Below are 18763 nucleotides of genomic sequence, written 5' to 3'. Positions count from 1 at the left end.
CATACAGACTTATGGGAACAAAAAATGATATCCCTTATTATAAGTTTCCCTCTATATACCCCTCAAAGCTGCCTCTCCCTTGAGATACTAAAAGAGAGTACACAAACAATAAACTGGATTTGTTATTAAGTTAGAGATACAAGAACCAGGACTGCCACACCCAGTCAATATGACTAGTTAAATGGGCAATTTTATTTAAATCCTCATAAAAATCATTAGTACTCTTCTAACAATGATAAGTTATTATTTTTACCATCCCTTCTTTAGTTTAGAAACTTCAGGTTCTCATGTCCTTATTGCTCACAAGATCTTAAATACAGTTAAATACTTCATCACAATTCAAATGATGTATCAAATTCCAATTCAACTTATTAATGGGCAATTATTTTAGTAAGGCAAGTTCCTTTCTAAGCCTGTAGATTTTATCACAATCTTAATTTTTTACCTAATGTTCTCAAATATACAAGAACACCATTCTCTTGGGAGACCATTCTCTCTCTTCGTGCTCTGACTGAAGCCTGACAGCAACACTACCCCTTCGATGAAGATGTTAGCAGGTGTCCTAGTTCTATTACTATTCAAGAATAATAAAATATTCTCTACATATACAAAAGTAGGTACATAATATGTAAGACAAGCTTCATTTCAGAGACCTCTGGCAATGACCTGTGTATGTGGAAAAGTCAAGCTGCAGAGTGGTTCACATTAAACTGAAGATCTTGCTATAACTGGCTGGATAAGTGAAATTGAAGATAAGAGGATGGCAAAGAAACAGCATCTCTGGCAGACTCATGCATCTAGTACAGTACTGCAGTGATCAAACTGATCTTTGGGTTTAGGACAGCTTTACCTCCTTACCCATATTCCCCGCACTCAATTTTTTCCATATCTCAAACAGGTTTTAAACCATCTGTGATTTTTCTGTACCAGAAAAATACAAATGCAGGGTGTCCACAATGAGACTCCAACATTTTAATATCCTATATCTTTCTCATTTCGGTTGGTGGACCTGTGAATCCTGAAGGGGCAGACAGAGCAACTCAACAAGTTTGTGGTGTGCAAATTTGATACGTCAAGTGGCTGTAGTGGAGCTGCAATCAATTGTTTTAGCAAAATGGAGGATATGAAGGAGCGTGCACAAGTGGTCTGGTGGTATGCAGAAACAAAATCGGCGACCCGAGTGCAAAGAAACTTTCGTCGAGTTTACAACAAAGTGCCCCCGTAGTTCAAGACTATAAAGAAGTAGTGTGATCAGTTTTTGGCTACTGGGAGTGTTGCGAAAGGGCATGGTGGTGGTAAGCCTGGGATCAGCAAAAATCATGTGGAACAAGTGCGACAGTCATTCGAGCAAAGTCCACAGAAGTCAGTGCGACAGACAGCACGAGAACTTCGTATGAAACGTTCAACAGTGCACAAAGTGCTTCATCAGCGATTATGTTTGTACGCATATAAAGTGCAGGTTGTACAAGAAATCAAGCCTGATGATCGACCAAAAGGAGAAGAATTGGCATGTGCCATGTTAGATCGCATTGCCATGGACGAGACATTTTTATCACTCGTGATGTTTACTAATGAGGCAACCTTTCACGTGTCAGGGGCTGTCAATCGTCACAATGTGCGCATCTGGGGGTCCAAAAATCCACATGCACCTAGGGAACTCATGCGCGACAGTCCAAAAGTAAATGTGTGGTGCGGTTTGATGATAAATCGCATTGTTGAGCCATTTTTCTTTCAGGAGCCGACTGTGGATAGAGCCATCTACCTGGACATGTTGGAACAATTTGCCGTGCCACAGATAACAGACCTGTAGCCAAATGTGATGTTTCAACAGGATGGTGCACCACAACATTGGAGCCTTGATGTCCGAAAATTTTTAAATGACACATTCCCGCAACGATGGATTGGCCGTGGAGGTCCAATTCCTTGGCCACCACGTTCGCACGACATAACCCCCCTCGATTTTTCCTTGTGGGGTTATATGAAAGACCGGGTATACAATACACCAGCAAAGGACCTGCAAGACTTGAAACAGCGCATAAGAATTGTCATCAACTCTGTCACAGAACAGATGCTCCGCAACACATGGCACGAAATCGATTATAGACTTGATATTCTTCGCGCTACCCGTGGCTCCCATGTTCAAGTGTATAGAACCGTCCACCTGTGTATGAAAACTTGATGAGCTGCTGTATGATTTCCCTGTATTTGTTCGTCAATAAATTGTGTTTCCTCTCAGATTTTATGAGTTCAAATGTTGAAGTCTCATTGTGGACACCCCGTATTATGCCACCACACATCCAAACGCTTACAAAAAATGAAGCACTTCCTTGTTGTGCGGTTTAATTACATAAGAAAGAAACTGTTATACAACACCATACTGCAACCCAGTGTCCACCACTGGTGTCTGAAGTTGGGTGTTGCATTGAGGTTCGATGTTGCATTTTTATAAGAGACACTTAAAAGGGAGAAGATTCTTTATCTCAGTGCCTAGTTTTGTGACATTCATTATGATGTAAACTCCCCTAGAGTTCATGGTGTATGAAGGTCACAAAATTCACTTTTTAAAACCCAATTTAAGATCTTGCAAAAAGTTAGATTAAGGGTGTACATAATAAAAGTTCCAGTCTCAAAATGCTATATAAAGGGAACCACTGTTCAGAATGAAGCATATTATTGGGGCAAGGGCAAATGTCGTGGGAGAAAAACAAGTGAAATATGACCAATAGATGGCGCTGTAAGCATCAGAATATGCACACCAACAAACATGCAGGACATGGCTGTTCCTCAGTTTCCACCTGAGACATGCGGGATATAGCTCTTCCTCAGTTTATGTCCAAGACACGGAATATGAATCTCTTCATGAAGGATCATGTGCTGATGATAGTAAAGCTCTCTTACAAGAACAGCGAATGTATGCCAGCACCCCTGCAGAAGTTCAGACACTCAAGGGTATGAAAAATGGCATTGGTCCAATGTCTGCTATGGGTCTGGAGAAAAGATTACAAAATTAAAAAGACAGGTTCCTTTGAAATGCAATGTGGTGTAGCGAGGAAGGCAGTTGATCCAACATCTGTTGAAGATGTGGCCACAGCACTGCAGGAGGGGTCAAGAGGCAGTGTGCAAAAATGCAGTGCATGGGGAATTGCCTGAATGTTGGACATGCCTACGAGCACAGTCCATAAAACCCTATGGAAACATCCTGCATTGGTATCCATACAAAATCACCTATGTTCAGAAGTTGCTTTCTACTGTCCTTCATCAAGACAAATGTTCTCTCTGGAATTTGTTGTTTGCATGGAAGTGGACAGTGAATGGCCAGAGAACATTCTGTTGACTGATGAAGCCCATTTCCATCTCCAAGGACATACCAATGTGCAGAATTGCAGAATATGGGCAATGAAAAATGTGCACACACATCAACTGGTACCACTTCATTCAGCAAAGGTGACTGTGTGGTGCTGGTTGGCGGCACCATTTACCGCCACTGGCAAACGCTCTGAAAGCCTTTTATGCACCAATCATTTAAACCCTTCAACAGTGTGGATGTGTGGGTAGGATCATTTTTATGCAAGATGGTGTTCCTCTGCAGACTGCACAGCCAGAGAAGCGGCTCCTGCAGAAGCATTTAGCAAATTCTAAAATTAACAGCTGTCATTCCCTAACAGCCTGGCTGTCCATATCACCTGGTGGAACTATGAACTGAAACCACACAGCGCACAACAGATTCGGAATGTGACCGCCAACAAACTCTGATCAGCTGTGGAACATGCCGTTACTTGATTTCAAATTGTGGCACAAAACAGTGTCATTTTGCTTATATACAGGTTTTTGGGCCCAGGACAACTAAAAATCAATGCATTTTGCATTTTATGCAGTTTTTTGTCTCAGGACACTTAAAAACTGATTTTTCTCATCCAATGTGCTATGACCTTGCTGTGGAGGATGGTTTACCTAACTGACAGTGCCACAACTGTTGACTAACAACTCGTGCTGTCATGCATACTGAAGAGTATGGATGATGTAATGCGCAACTCAAACCACAGCTGTCATTTAAAAGACTGGAAATAAGAGAGAAAGTATACATTATAAATACACTTATTCTTACTTCACTTGTGCTGAAAATTTGCCCTCCAAGTTTTTATTGGTGCAAACTTGTTAGCCATCCACTGATCGGGTTTTATGATCTCCAACATGAGATATCTTTCAATGGAAAGCATCACCAAAGCCAGAATGAGTTTATTCTTTTCAAACCTGAAAAGCACCTTTTGGCCTTTGACCTACATTATGGGAATGCCCCAGTCTATTTCAGTATTATTTTGCACAATATTTAAAACTGGTAACAGTCACTCTAGTCTCTTTACAGCAAGCTGCTCTATATAAAAAATAGGGAAAGTATGTACTTTGTAAATTATTTTCAATCAAGCTTCACAACCTACTAACTATGCGACGAGCTAGTAGTTCTCACTGTCCAGAACTTATCAGATACAGTAATGCATAGAAAATGGCAGTATCAAGTACGGAGACACTCAATCACTTAGAAACACCACAACACCTTTACAGAAGACTCCTGTTTGGTTGCTTCATTTGGGGAAATGGACCAAACAGCGAGGTCATCGGTCCATCGGAATAGGGAAGGATGGGGAAGGAAGTCAGCTATGCTCATTCAAAGGAACCATCCTGGCACTTGCCTGAAGCGATTTTGGGAAGTCACAGAAAACCTATATCAGGAGGGCCGCATGCAGGTTTGAACTGTTGTTTTGCTGAATGCAAGTCCATTGTGCTAGCCATTGTGCCACCTTGCACAGTCAAAAGGCTCTTAGAAATAATATTCATACATATGATAAACATAAACATTACGGCTGCAGTAACACCAACAATCACAATATTCTAGCCACAAAATGTCACGAAGTTAGCATTAAATTTAAGCTCTACTTACAATTGACAAAAATATAAAATGCAGTTATGAAAAACCATTTCCTCCAAATCTCAACCTTCAGGATCAATTTTTGAATTAAACAAAATGACTATAATTTCTGCTGAAATATCAATACTGCCAATATTGTGCATGGCAAAATGGCTTATCCTAGCAGCCTGGATAGCAAATTAATGTTCTGGACGCAGAGAAAGCTGGGAGAAAAGTCCTCCATACAAAGGTGCTACCTAACGGGGCATTTGGAACCGTTTCTAGTCAGGGAGTTGGATGCTGACTGCAATACCCCACAATGTCACTGGCGAGCATGTTTCCTGGTGCTACAGACAGACCTCGACTCATCCCTGCTCGAAAAACATGGGGCCGTGTTATCTGTCATGGAGCTGCTGTAGGAGTACAACCCTGCCCCCCTCCCCACCACAAGTTTGCTTCAAGCCTGGCAGCATTTCTGGATCAGTTATGAGGTAATAGTATGTTGTATGACCACAGATAGTTCATTGCAACATGAAAATGGGACATACAAAGTCTAAAATTATTGGGAGTTGTGCAACACTGTGGCAATACCATGCACTGCCACTGCTGCAACCACTAAATTTCATTCTGTTTGCTTACATATCACAATTATACACTTAGTAAGGTTTGGTCTTACAAATAAATTGATTTAGGCTGTGTAGATATTCTGTATAACTTAAGCAACAATTGCCAGGAAGGTGAACATGAGTAATTGGTGCTTGAGGTATTACTTACGTTCGATCAATGAAAAAGGTCTGTGTCATAAGAAGTGCTCTACGCATGTTTCTGTCTGACTTCTCAGCAATACGGTCTATGAGTTCTGCTGGTAACTCAAACTTCTCCCTTTCACAAACACTCTGCAAAATAAGGCAATGATTTAGCAAAGTTACATTAAACAGTTGCAGAATAACAGACTGGCAAATCAGATAATATAGAAGCTAATGAATAATATGATAACTGGACAATAGAAACTACTGGTACAAACATCAACAATGTAGGAAAACACAGATTGCTACTTACTGTAATTGTGTGTATGAATTGTGTGTGTCTCTGTTTTGCTGATGAAGGCTGTGGCCAAAAGCTTTATGAAGTGTCTTTTAACTGTGCCTGTCTGCAACTTAACGTGTCTTCTTTATATGGTAAGTACCAATATGCCTTTTCCTACATTGTTAATATGATAATTGTTACCCTACTGTCATTATCCTGTACGTGCCTTTCAATTTATTTTGCTCAGAAAACACTTGCAGAAAAGACAGGAGAAGTTTCTTCTTCATTAGCAGAGTAGTCGCCAAGAACGTGAAGCTATCTGACAGCAAAGAACACTGCAAAATCAAATTTTAAAACAGCTCTGTAGAGAAGGCCAGATGCAAAAACAAGTACTAAGAGTACACTGAAAGCAATGCCAAGTCAAAGACTGTGTTTACTGTCTGAGAGTACAAACAGAATAAGGGTTTAATATCCTGCTGACAATGAGGTCATCAGAATCATCAGAACTGGAGCACAAGCCTGGGTTGCATTGGAAAAAACCTTCACCCTCTTCGAAGAAATTACCATGGTTTTTGGCTTCATTAATTTAAGGAAACCATGGCAAATTTAAATTACGATGGGTGGATGATTATTTTAACATTATTTCTTCCAGTCATGAATCCATCGACTGAACCACGGTATCAGTTTACTTTATCTCCAAGTAAATAAGTTTCTTTAGGCTCGTCCAAACGTTCATTATGGCCAAGAGCTTCTGTTACTCCCCCACTTTTTTATCATGGCTATTGCTCAATTATAAAGAAATGTTTCATTGGATCAAGGAGGAGTGCTAAGCAGTTTCACAGTCCAGATTTTCTGAGGCACCAAGTCCAATGGAGCTTCGAGCAAATGTCTCAGTTGTTTGAGGTAAGTGTCCTCAAAACACTGTCATATTCAGGTTATTCTGAGACATCCTGAGGGGTACCTTGGATCTCGAGAATGCTATCCTCTCAGGTTAGTCTTCTCTGGACTCTGAGAAAAATGTAGAACAGTACTGAAACTGAATAAAATAAATGAAATCTTGCAGATTACAGCCTCAATTTAATGTCACTTTGGCAGCTTTCATCTCTCATATTACTTCATATTAATTCAAGTAAATTCTTCTTCACCACATGCAAACTAATTAAACATATGTGGTGAACATCGTATCACCTGACTATCCTTGGGCCTGTCAGCCTGCAGGACACACTGTTTACAAGGCCAGATTTAAGGGAGAAAGCTTTATTTCAAATAAATGCTACACTATTTGATAGAGAAGCTAATGACATATTGTATCTCATGGTGTGAACAAATGTTCAAAATGCTTTCAAAATAATTAGCCACCCTTTGTAACTATTTGTTTTTAGCCGCACCAATATGTTCTGCGTGGAATCTTTAAATGGTTTTCTACAGCTGCCATTAACAAACATTCTAATTACAAGCAAATATTTACAGTATTATAAACATTCCTGGGCAACAAGCCTTTTTAATTATAGAGTGATGCAAAGACATGAGTGGAGCAGCCTTCAGCTATTATACTAACAGTTTTCACCAATGTTTAAGAATTTCTCACTTGTCTCTTTTTTCCCCTTGATGCTTTCCAAATGAAGATTCTTACACACTAATGTATCACTGTTCGGAATTCTGGTTGTTGTGATAGGACACACCTGTGTATTTTAGCACTAGGTGATAAGAAACTTTCAACAACATTAAAAAAAAGCAGGATGATAATCATAAAAACTGTCTCTTATGACCTCGTTGTTGATGGGACATTAAAAGCTAATCTCCTCCTCCTCCTTCTTCTTCTCCTTCTTCAGAAAAAATTTATTTATTAATTACAAGAATGAGGAATCATGTCTTATATGAAACTCTGTAGCCCTAATGTTTTAGCAGCAGCAAAGAGATGAGCTTGACTGGATGTTTCCTGCTAACAACAACATGACTACAATGAGGCAAGAGTAAATCTTCAAGCAATTTCCATCGATGTATGATTTGATTGCCTTTGTGCAGAGAGGAATCCAGAGTTTCCAACAACAAGGAACACAAGAACTACATTATTGTAACAGCAACAGGAAACAAGATAGGTGCAATAACTTGACTTCAAAGTTGTGTAGTTTGCACTGTGTCTATTGCCATTACTAATTATTGTTATTATTAATATTATTATTATTATTATTATTATTATTATTATTATTATTATTATTCAACTAGCCATACAAGCTTATGGGAACACAGTGGCTGCCTCCAAATGAAATTCATTTATTGTATTTTTCAGGCTGGGGTACACAAATGACATCTGCACATTGTTTAAATTAACTTTTGAGAAGTCATTTCCAAATTTATACATTTCTACTGCAGCAGCTAAGGAAACAGACATATAACTGCAGGCACTACATTAATCCACAGGTCTTAGAGTACTCTCACAGGTACAAAAAAAAAAAAAAAAAATACAAGAGAGTATCGCAGGCTGAAAAAAAATTAATGATAAAATTATATATAGTGCAGAAAATAAAAGTAAAGTGGTGTTGGATGTTATAAAACAAGAAACTAAAAAGGCATACACAAGTATAACAACATACTAGTCAAAGATGGGGATAGAATAATAGAAAGTTCTCAGGAATTAGCAAATTTTGTAAATCATTATTTCTCTGGTATAGCGGAAACGTTGCAGCAAAATTTTCCTAAACACACAGCAAACAAGACAATGATGTTTCCCACAACAGCGTGTGAACTTAGGAAGACAAACACCAATTAAAACATAAGAAGTCAGTAGGCATAATGAAGTTCCTGCCTCTGTACAGAAGATGTGGATAGACAGCATAAAGCCCCATTAACAAATGTAATACATGAGTACTTTAGTGCAGGTATTTCCCCCACGTGTGGTGCCCTTACTAAAGAAAAAATGTGGAAAGTAAAGAAAACAGCAGCCCAGTTTCACTACTGTCTCCATTCTCAAAAATAAATGAATCAATAATGAAAGTGACTAATAAATTACATGCATAAATGGAACCTTTTTGCTGAATTAGTTTGGTTTCCAAAGTGGAAAAGTACAAATTGGTCATTACAGAGTTCACAAAAGTGGTACTTGAAGCTCCTGATAAGGAGCAGGTATTTTCCTGAACTTCTCCACAGCTTTTGACACTGCTGACCATAAAATATTACTAAGCAAGCAAGAAGCAATAGACATAATAGTAACAGTGAATGAGTGGTTCCAGTCTTACTTGGAAAACAGGATGTAAAACATGAAAATAGTTCACACATTTGTTGTTGAAAAATTTTTAGTAAAACAATTGTCAGATATGAAACACATAAACACAGGTTTCCCTCAGGGTAGTGCATCATGTCCAATTATGTTCATAGTATATCAGTGACTCTCAAGAGAGTGTAAGAAATGGAGAAAAAATTCTCTTTGGTGATGAGAGCAACATCATAGTCACTGATGAAACACCAGAGCTCCTTTAAGAGAAAACAGATGAAACCCTAATGAATGTTTATTACTGGGCAGCATGTAACAAATTAATGGTGAATGTAAAGAAAACAAAGGGTGTACACTTCAGCATAAAGAGGGGAAAACTGTCACATTAAGCATAGATGATAAAACCATAGATGGTGTAACAAACACAAAGTTTTTAGTGATGAACACTGTCAGCTGTTGCGAAATGAACACACAAAGATACTGCTAAACAGAATGCCATCAGAATGTTATCCTCTTAGGGTGTTAGCATCAGTCTGTTACAGTCAATGTCTTGTGGGGACTATTTGGCATTTGTACACTCAGTTCTTAGCTATGGGAGCCTTTTCTGGGGATTAAAGGCACAAAACACAGACACAGTCTTTAAACCGCAGAAACGGGCCATAAGAATAATAACTGGATGCAGTAGTCAAGCTCACTGTAAAGAGCTCTTTCAAAAACTGGGCAACCTTACTGCAACAGGTGAGTACATCTACCAATTTATGGTGAGCATAAGGAGAAACATTACAAAATATTTCACCAATACACTGCCAGAAAAAAGAATTATTATACCTGGAAAGACAGCACTGATTTTGATCTGACGATGGCATATGTCATCTGGGGATAGTAGCTATATTGATAATGGTTTTGACGTCGTCCACCAACAGATAGGATAGTGGCATAGCTGCTAGAGTGCCACCTGTGTCTATCCTTTAACAGGGAATGCTCACAGCCAGAAAGCTCAGTAAAGTGCAAACACATGAAGCAAGCAGGCAACCATGTCACAGAGATACACTCCTGCTTCCTACAGCGAACTGAGCGAGTTTGAAAGGGGTCGAATTATGGCCTTCTGAGTGGTGAGATGGTCCTTTTGGAGAATTGCCACACAAGCTGGACATATTGTATCAGTTGTTCAACTTTGCTGGTATCAAATGGTCACATGAGCATTCTCACACTTGTAGATGAGGTTCTGGAAATCAACGGCGCATACATGCCAGCCAGGATTGTCAGAGGGCTTATGATCCCGGTCATGTCAACACAAACTGTTACAAACCAGTTATTAGCAGCAGGGCAATGGGCATGCAGCCCATCTTCCACTCACGCCACAGCATCGAGGTGCACAGCTCGACTGGTGCTGTCAGACGATCACTTAGAAGATGGAATGGCTCACCATGGTTTTCAGCAATGAAAGCAGATTCTGCCTACATGCAAGTGGTGGTCATTTGTGTCTCACAGAGTGCATTCACTCAACATGCACTGGCCCAACCCCAGGCCTTATGGTCTGGGGTGCAACAAACTACAACTCTTGCTCACCTTTGGTGCTTCTGGAGGGGATGCTAACCAGTGCTTGATACATGCAGAATGTTGTTAGACCTGCTCTTTTGCCCATCTTGCAACAGGAAGGTGATGCGTTGTTCCACCAGGACAAGGTGTGCCCACACGCTGCTCATAAAACTCAACGTGCTCTGCATGTTGTGCAGCAACCCTGGCCAACACAATCTCTGGACTTGTTTTCAGTTGAGCACTTGTGGGATGTGATGGAACAAGAAGTGGCTCCTGCGACTAGTCAACCAACACCTCTTACAGAATTATATGAACAGATCAATCAGGTATGGAATAACATATCCCAGAGCAGTATTCATCCTCTGTACGACTAACTGGATGTCAGAGTCAGCACCTGCATTGCCGTCCATGGAGGCTACACCATGTACTAATATGGGTGTTTCAGCATGGGTTGATACCTATTTTTTTCTTGGGTAAAAATATACTTTCCCTTGGAGCTGTAAAACATGTTAATCTTTTGAATAGCGAAGGTTTTATAGACCGATAAAGAACTTCCAGCACTTTAGTAAACAAAAACCAGCAAAAATAAGAAAGCATTCTGGAGAGATCTTTGATGCATGGCAATATTTACACTAAATATTTTTGTATTACGCAATTATAAACACAAATTCCACCAAATACAGAACGGTATGCCATGCAGTTCATGGTGGTTTGCAGAGTGTAGATGTAGATTTAGATGTAGCTTCTAAAGCACTGAAATCACGACTGCGAAGCGCTTTTCTCAGGCAATCACAGTTCCTGTCACGTAATATTGCCAGTCAATGACAGCAGATATTCAGAACCCAGGAAATGTGATGTAGTCAACCAATAGCACCATCATTGTTAAGGAGCATGAACACACAAATACAAAAAGTTAATGGTTTAAATTACCGTATTTACTCGAACCTAAGCCGCACTTTTTTTCCAGTTTTTGTAATCCAAAAACTGCCTGCGGCTTAGAATCGAGTGCAAAGTAATTGGAAGTTCTGAAAAATGCTGGTAGGTGCGCCACAACTAACTTCTGCCGTCGAATATATGTAGCGCTACACAGACATGCTTTGCAGGCACAAAGATAAATATTGGCGTCAAAACCTCTGCGTCAGTAAAGAAATTTTTAAAAAAGGCGGAAGATGAGCTTTTTTCTCTGCCTCAATTTTCGACCACTGCATTTTCATACATTATCCAACGAAGTAAATACAAATTTCGTATTGTTAATCTACGAATGTAGCAGCATTTCAATGTACTACAGAAATCCGACCGGCAAGACTGTTTGGGATGTTTGTCAATATGGCCAACTCTACGTTCTGATTTTTTCCTACCTATGAGAAGAGATGGTTGCTAATAGGAACTTTTATGAATTGTGAATCACGTACAGTATTCTCTTCACTATAATATGAATATAAACATTTTGCCGTGTATTCTTTCGTATTTGCTGCTATCTCATTTAAATCCTGTCTGCCTAATAAACTACGAAACTAGAGTGGACAACAATAAACGCGGAAGAATATACATATCATGTCATGTTTATATTCCTATTATTCTTATGCCTAATAGTAATACAGTCAGAAATGAAGCACGACAATTGACTAGATTTTTAATTCTAAGATGACTCTTATTTCTGTGCAGAATGTAATGTACTAAAGAGGCGTCTGTAAAGATTCTCAAATGGAGAAACATTTTTGCTAAACTCTCGTTCAGAACATCATCTATCATACGCAGTCTATTATTTGGTTCTTGTCCATCATTGTCAAAGAAAGCAGCAGTGTAAGTAACAACAAATAGCAGTCTCTTGTCATTGTTTCGCTAATGAGACGATTCCTTTCTTATTTTTAATTGTAAGCGGCGGTAGCGTGCACAAAAGCAAGCCATGCCGCGAGCGGCGACAGGCCGTAAACACTCATTATCAGAATGCGACAAACAATGCATGACACAGTACAGTAATGCATTTTCAGCTTAGAGTGACTTAAACACCTATAACAAAGAGAACGGCACTTATCAGATCAAACAAAAATACGCAATCGATTCAAACCAGACGAAGCATGTGAAAAAGGAAGGGTAGCTGTATGAATACGGACGCATAGCAATGGCTACCTGGTAAAGCTTAACTGCTAAGCTTACGACTCAAGCCAAACTACTGTAGCTATATAGCCATTCATTCAACCTAAATTGTGTCTCATATTACAATGGACCAATTTTGTTTCGATTTGGAGGTGCGGCCTACAACACTTCTCTCCCCTTGAATTTTGAGTCTCAAATTTCAGGTGCAGCTTAGATTCGGGAAATTTTTTTTTCCTTGATTTCAAGTCTCATTTTTTCAGGTGCGGCTTAGATTCGAGGGTGGCTTAGATTCGAGGAAATATGGTAATATACAAACAGCATAGCTACAAGAAAAGCTAAGCTTTCACATTTAATATCAGTTATCAAAAATTTTTTGCTGTTGTTTTCCTGAAGTGTGGTTCACCAGGATCCTAAGAGCACAAACTTAAATTGAAACAGCGGAATATTACTGACAACCACTGTTATAACTTTCACTGCTGTGCAATGAACATTTTGTGGGTTACCTGGCTGCATACATGTTCCATCAAGCACTTCAACTTTTCCATAGAAAAGCCAACTACCTGTGAAATCGCTCAAGAATTCACCTTGCACCTTTCTTAAGGAAAATGGTACTTATTGCCATTGTTATAGCATAATTTGTAATCTACGAAAGAATTAAAATAAATATGAAAAATAAACATCGAAACTTGGTATTTTTTAGCGTTTGTTGCCCGTTAAAATATATCAAACACAAATGTAAACTTTTAAATAATGGCATAAATGGCTGGTCTTCTGGGCCTGAAACTTTCTTAAGTGGCTGGTTCTCAATTTTGAATGAGAGTTTAATGCTCCATGATTTAAGAAATTTGTCACACACTGTCACATGTAATGTAAGTCATCTAGAGTAAGAGGAAATTTACTTGTAATGCTTTTCACACCACCATTCCATATTTTCCCACAACCTGTTAGAAACATAAATAACTGTGATGCCTCCCATATCAAAACGAGGCCCACAAGAAAGACATGACAAAAACATTTTGTTGTTACTAAGTATTGCATAGCTGTTGATACATTGATACCTAAGACGAAACAAGGCCCCAGGAGTAGACGATATTCTGTAAGAAATACAGACAGCCTTGGGAGAGCCAGCCATGACAAAACTCTTCCATCTGGTGCGCAAGATGTATGAGACAGGCGACATACCCTCAGACTTTAAGGAAAGTAATAATTCCAATTCCAAAAAAAGCAGTTGTTGACAAGAGTGAAAATTATTGAACTATCAGTTTAATAAGCCATGGTTGCAAAATACTAACAAGAGTTCTTTACAGAAGAATAGAAAAGCTGGCAGAAGCTGACCTCGGAGACAATCAGTTTGGGTACCGGAGAAATATAGGAATAAGCGAATCAATACTGACCCCACAATTTATCTTGGGAGATAGGTTAAGGAAAGGCAAACCTGCATTTATAGCATTTGCAGACTTAGAAAAAGCTTTTGACAATTTTGACTGGAATACTCTTCTCAAAATTCTGAAGGTAGCAGGGGTCAAACACGGGAAGCAAAAGGCTATATACAACTTGTGCAGAATCCAGACGGCAGTTGTAAGAGTCACGGGGGATGAAATGGAAGCAGTGGTTGAGAAGACAGTGAAACAAGTTGTAGCCTATCCCCGATGTTATTCAATCTGTACAGTGAACAAACAGTAAAGCAAATAAAAGAAAAATTTGGAGCGAAAATTAAGGTTCCGGAAAAACAAATAAAAACCATGTGTTTTGCTGATAACATCGTAATTCTGTCAGAGACAGCAAAGGGCTTGGAAGAGCAGTTGAGCAGAATGACACTGTCTTGAGAGGAGGATATAAGATGAACATCAACAACAGCAAAACATGGATAATGTTTGGACAGCAGTCGAATCAAATCAGGTGATGCTAAGGAAATTAGATTAGGAAACAAGACACTTAAAGTGGTAGGTGAGTTTTGTTATTTGGGCACCAAAATAATTGATGATGGCTGAAGTAGAGAGGATATAAAATGAAGACTGGCAAAAAAAAAAAAAAAACATTTCTGATGAAGAGAAATTTGTTAACATCAAATATCGATTTAAGTGCTAGGAAGTCTTCTCTGAAAGTAACTGCCTGCACTGTAAGCATGTATAGAAGTGAAATATGGACGATAAATAGCCTAGACAAAAAAAAAAAAAAATGGAAAATAGAAGCTTTTTAAATGTGGTGCTACAGAAGAATGCCGAAGATTAGATGGACAGATCACAGAACTAATGAGGAGTTACTGAATACAACTGGGGAGACGAGAAATGCGTGGGGCAACTTGATCAAGAGAAGAGATCAGTTGATAGGACACATTCTAAGACATCAAGGGATCACCAATTTAGTACTGGAGGGAAGTGTGGGGGGTGAAAATCGTAGAGGGAGACCAAGAGATGAATACATTAAGCAGATTCAGAAGGATCAGGTTGCAGTAGTTATTTGGAAATGAAGAGGCTTCCAAAGGATAGAATATCACGGAGAGTTGGATCAGACCAGTCTTAGAACTGAAGACTACAACAACAACCGATATGCCAGATGTTCTCAATTTGAATTGTTTTTCTTCATACTTCCACAGTTCCTGTTTTCTTTATATTGTGTTATCGATGAGCTGCAGTATTAATAATTTTGTCAGTCTTACCGATTTGGTTGTTGATAATCAAATATTGTCTGCAGTGCAACAGTAAAGGTCTTATGCATCAACACTGGTTTATTACAACGCAAGAAATGAAGCTTTAATTCCATAACAGGAGCAGGAATACACTTCAATATGGTGGCATATCTTTCTTCCCACAATTGGTATGTAACACTCAGTAACTGCAGTATTAATTTTGTTAACTATTTATGTCACACCGGATACACAATTTCTGAAAGAGATATTATATGTTCAATTGATGCACCTGCTGGCACATTCCTTGCATCTGTTATTATTAATATTACTGATGTGCATTTGCTGTAATTAACCTTCAACATCATTCATCTTTATGTATTTCTGTGGGAGAAGCCAACTTCATTCTGTTTCCCATACACCATTAATTTGTGGCAGATTATCCATTTTGATACTTGTAGTAATGTTGCCGTGGGCCCAGTAATACCTTAGTTGCTTTTAACAGTCAAGTGTGGATGGGGAGAATGAGTACATTAGTTTGTAAACTTTTGTAGTGGAGCAGCCAAGTATACACAAAAAAAGACAGTTACATGCATGACAGAACATACAGTTACAAAGCAATTATATTACGAAGTAAAATGAAGCACTACAGTAAAGAACCATTCTCACCTTGATAACAGAAATAATTGTCTCTTTTGAAGGAGCAGGCACACGCACTGCCAGGCAACGACTAAGGATAGCAGGAATAACACGGGACATGGATGAAGCGCACAGAATGATACGGCATGTGGCAATATATTTTTCCATTGTCCTACGAAGGGCATGTTGTGCATCCTTCGTTAACCTATCTGCATCCATAACAACAATCACTGGAACACACAAACATTACACATTTTCTTCCAACTGCTGCAAAATTTTAAAGCATTATTAACAAAAATAATTGTTGACACTCGCCACTGTGTGTGTGTATGAGAGAGAGAGAGAGAGAGGGGGGGGGGGGGGGGGGAGGGGAGGGGAGAGGAGTCAAACAAGTGCCTGTATCGTAAACAAACTTCCAAAGAAGCAGCCAGTTTCCACGTGAAATAAATAATGTTCTATCTGAAAGACTGCTTGGATCCAATGATGGTCCAATAAAATGCCTTTACCATACTCTGTGAGCTTTTTATTTCCTACAACAATATGAGCTGATAAACGTATAACACATACATGGTTAATCACACTCCTATGGTCATTAAACTTGGTTGTAATATCTGCTACATTCTGCTTCTACATGCTACTTTATAATGTTCTTATAACATCATCCATTAAAGGCAATGCCTTGCTGATGCAGCTATTTGTATTAGTTTCTTGCCAACACTATTATGTCATTCTAGTTCTCGCATTTTATTCTTCATGATTAGTTTCGAAGCTCTTGCAGTAGCTGTGTTTGCAGACAAAAATCACTAGATTTCAAGTCCACATATTATCCAAATAACTGTTTTTTACATAAACCCATACATGTTACAGCATCTTTGTGCTATCATCAGAGAGTACTTTTATTCAGTTCTTTAAAATGTAAAGACATTTTAAGTAATAATTATTCTAACAAAATCAGTCCTAAAAACAGTTTCTGTCTGTTGTTGCTGTTATCATATTTATTCCCAACATTGCTGTGTTATGTAGGGCCCTCTGTCCCTACTGTGTACCGTGTAGCTTATCGTCCGCAATTAAATGATTTTATGGGAGTCTTGTTAGCAAGCTAACAAGCCACTTTTTCTATAACCATAATTTTGCTGTGTGAAAATATTTTGCAACTACATTTTGCGATTACTTATAGTTAGTTTCGAAACATCCATCCTCAAATGCTGTTAAAATCTACAGACAAACACAATGCATGTTTTTTTCAGAGCTTCACTCACATGTTACACTTTTTCATTTTACAGAACACACTGCTTATGTTGCTGCTAGGTGTGCACATTCATTTTTTCATAGCAGTTTGGTGCTACTTGTCTATAATTTGCTTTCCTTGTGCTAATATCTTTTGTATGTGAAAGTTTTCTTCTATTGCAAATAGGTTGTGGCTGGATTTTCGTATTTTTAAATCTGTTTCTAGTTAAATTAGGTGACGGTCATGGGCTACTAAGTACTTACCAAATGTACCATGGTAGCTGTTACTTTTTAGAGCTCTGAAGGGTTCTGATTATCTTGTTTTGAAGTTCCTGCAAGTCTGCCCCATATATACTGACCAACAAAAGTTCCATGTAAGTTTGCATATGTGTGATTTGTCGAATTTATCTGTGGGAGCATACCATGTCCCGAGTTCCTTCTGTGTTATGTTGTATTGTATTTGAAGTCCATGTTTCTTAAAAATATTAATTATTCTGAGAACTATTTTATAGTTGTGGGTGATACACTTTTGCGTGTGTGTTCTTTCTTTGTTGTGTCTTGTATGTGGCCTTTGTCTGTTTGTCTGTGTGTTGAGTTCTTGGCGTTGTTGACAAAGATCTTGTTTGCATGTAGCATGTTCATTCTCTGCCTGTTTACATAAAAAAGATAATCCAAGAAAAACAATAGGCACAAAGCAAAAAAACTCAACAGGATAAACAGCACAAGAATATCAACTACAATCAATCATTAGAATCAAACATATTTTCCATGACAGAATCATCACAGTAACAGACATAAATCTTAAGAAACAAGAAAAATATTTACTTGATAAATGACCAAAACACAACTTTAAGATTCACACATACATTATACAAAATAACAAAAGACTTTATAACAGATGCTGAACACATTATAAAGGAATGAGAGAGACTCAACACACCAAATTTTAATGTAAACTTGAGAATTTGTACCTGTGCAAACAATCAAAAAACACAAATCCATCATAACCTCCAATTGCAAAACACCTAAAGCAATCACATCCAGTAGTCTACAATAAAAACTAAAACAACATAATACCATACTAACAATATCAGACAAAGGCGATGTAAGAGGAGTGGTCATGAATGGAAAGAGGCACATACACAAAATATTAGTTTCTCTGAAGGGCAACAGTGCCATCAAAACAATAAGTGATCCATCTCAGATACCAAAGAAACACTGAACTAACACTGAAAAACATTGAAAATATATTCACAAAAGGCCAGATAAAAAGAATGACACAGAGTATCCCTAAACAGCTATTCTAAATTCCTTACCAAAAGTGTACAAACAAAATACTCCCATAAGACCAACCATTAAATTCAGAAATGCTCCCCCCCCCTCTTCCACCCCCCTTTCCCCCTCCCTCACACACACTACTAAAGAGGAATTAATATATGGAATCAAGGACATGGCAGACACAGCAAGGCTTATATCATTTGATGTCACATCAATG

General features: G+C 38.5%; 1 protein-coding gene across 2 annotated transcripts in view; it reads right to left on the bottom strand.

Moving 5' to 3' along the window:
• Positions 1 to 18763, bottom strand: part of LOC126481525 (replication factor C subunit 3) — an 88420-nt gene that overhangs the window by 27941 nt on the left and 41716 nt on the right. For both annotated transcript variants that reach the window (XM_050105333.1, XM_050105331.1), the window contains exons 4-5: positions 16072 to 16271; positions 5678 to 5799 (exon numbers count right to left, since the gene is read on the bottom strand). In XM_050105333.1, coding sequence (XP_049961290.1) covers positions 5678 to 5799; positions 16072 to 16271 — 322 coding nt within the window. The remainder of the gene's footprint in view (positions 1 to 5677; positions 5800 to 16071; positions 16272 to 18763) is intronic.

The sequence above is a fragment of the Schistocerca serialis genome, chromosome 5 (assembly GCF_023864345.2).
Source record: "Schistocerca serialis cubense isolate TAMUIC-IGC-003099 chromosome 5, iqSchSeri2.2, whole genome shotgun sequence".
Taxonomy (NCBI): domain Eukaryota; kingdom Metazoa; phylum Arthropoda; class Insecta; order Orthoptera; family Acrididae; genus Schistocerca; species Schistocerca serialis.
This window is presented reverse-complemented; position numbering and strand designations above follow the sequence as displayed.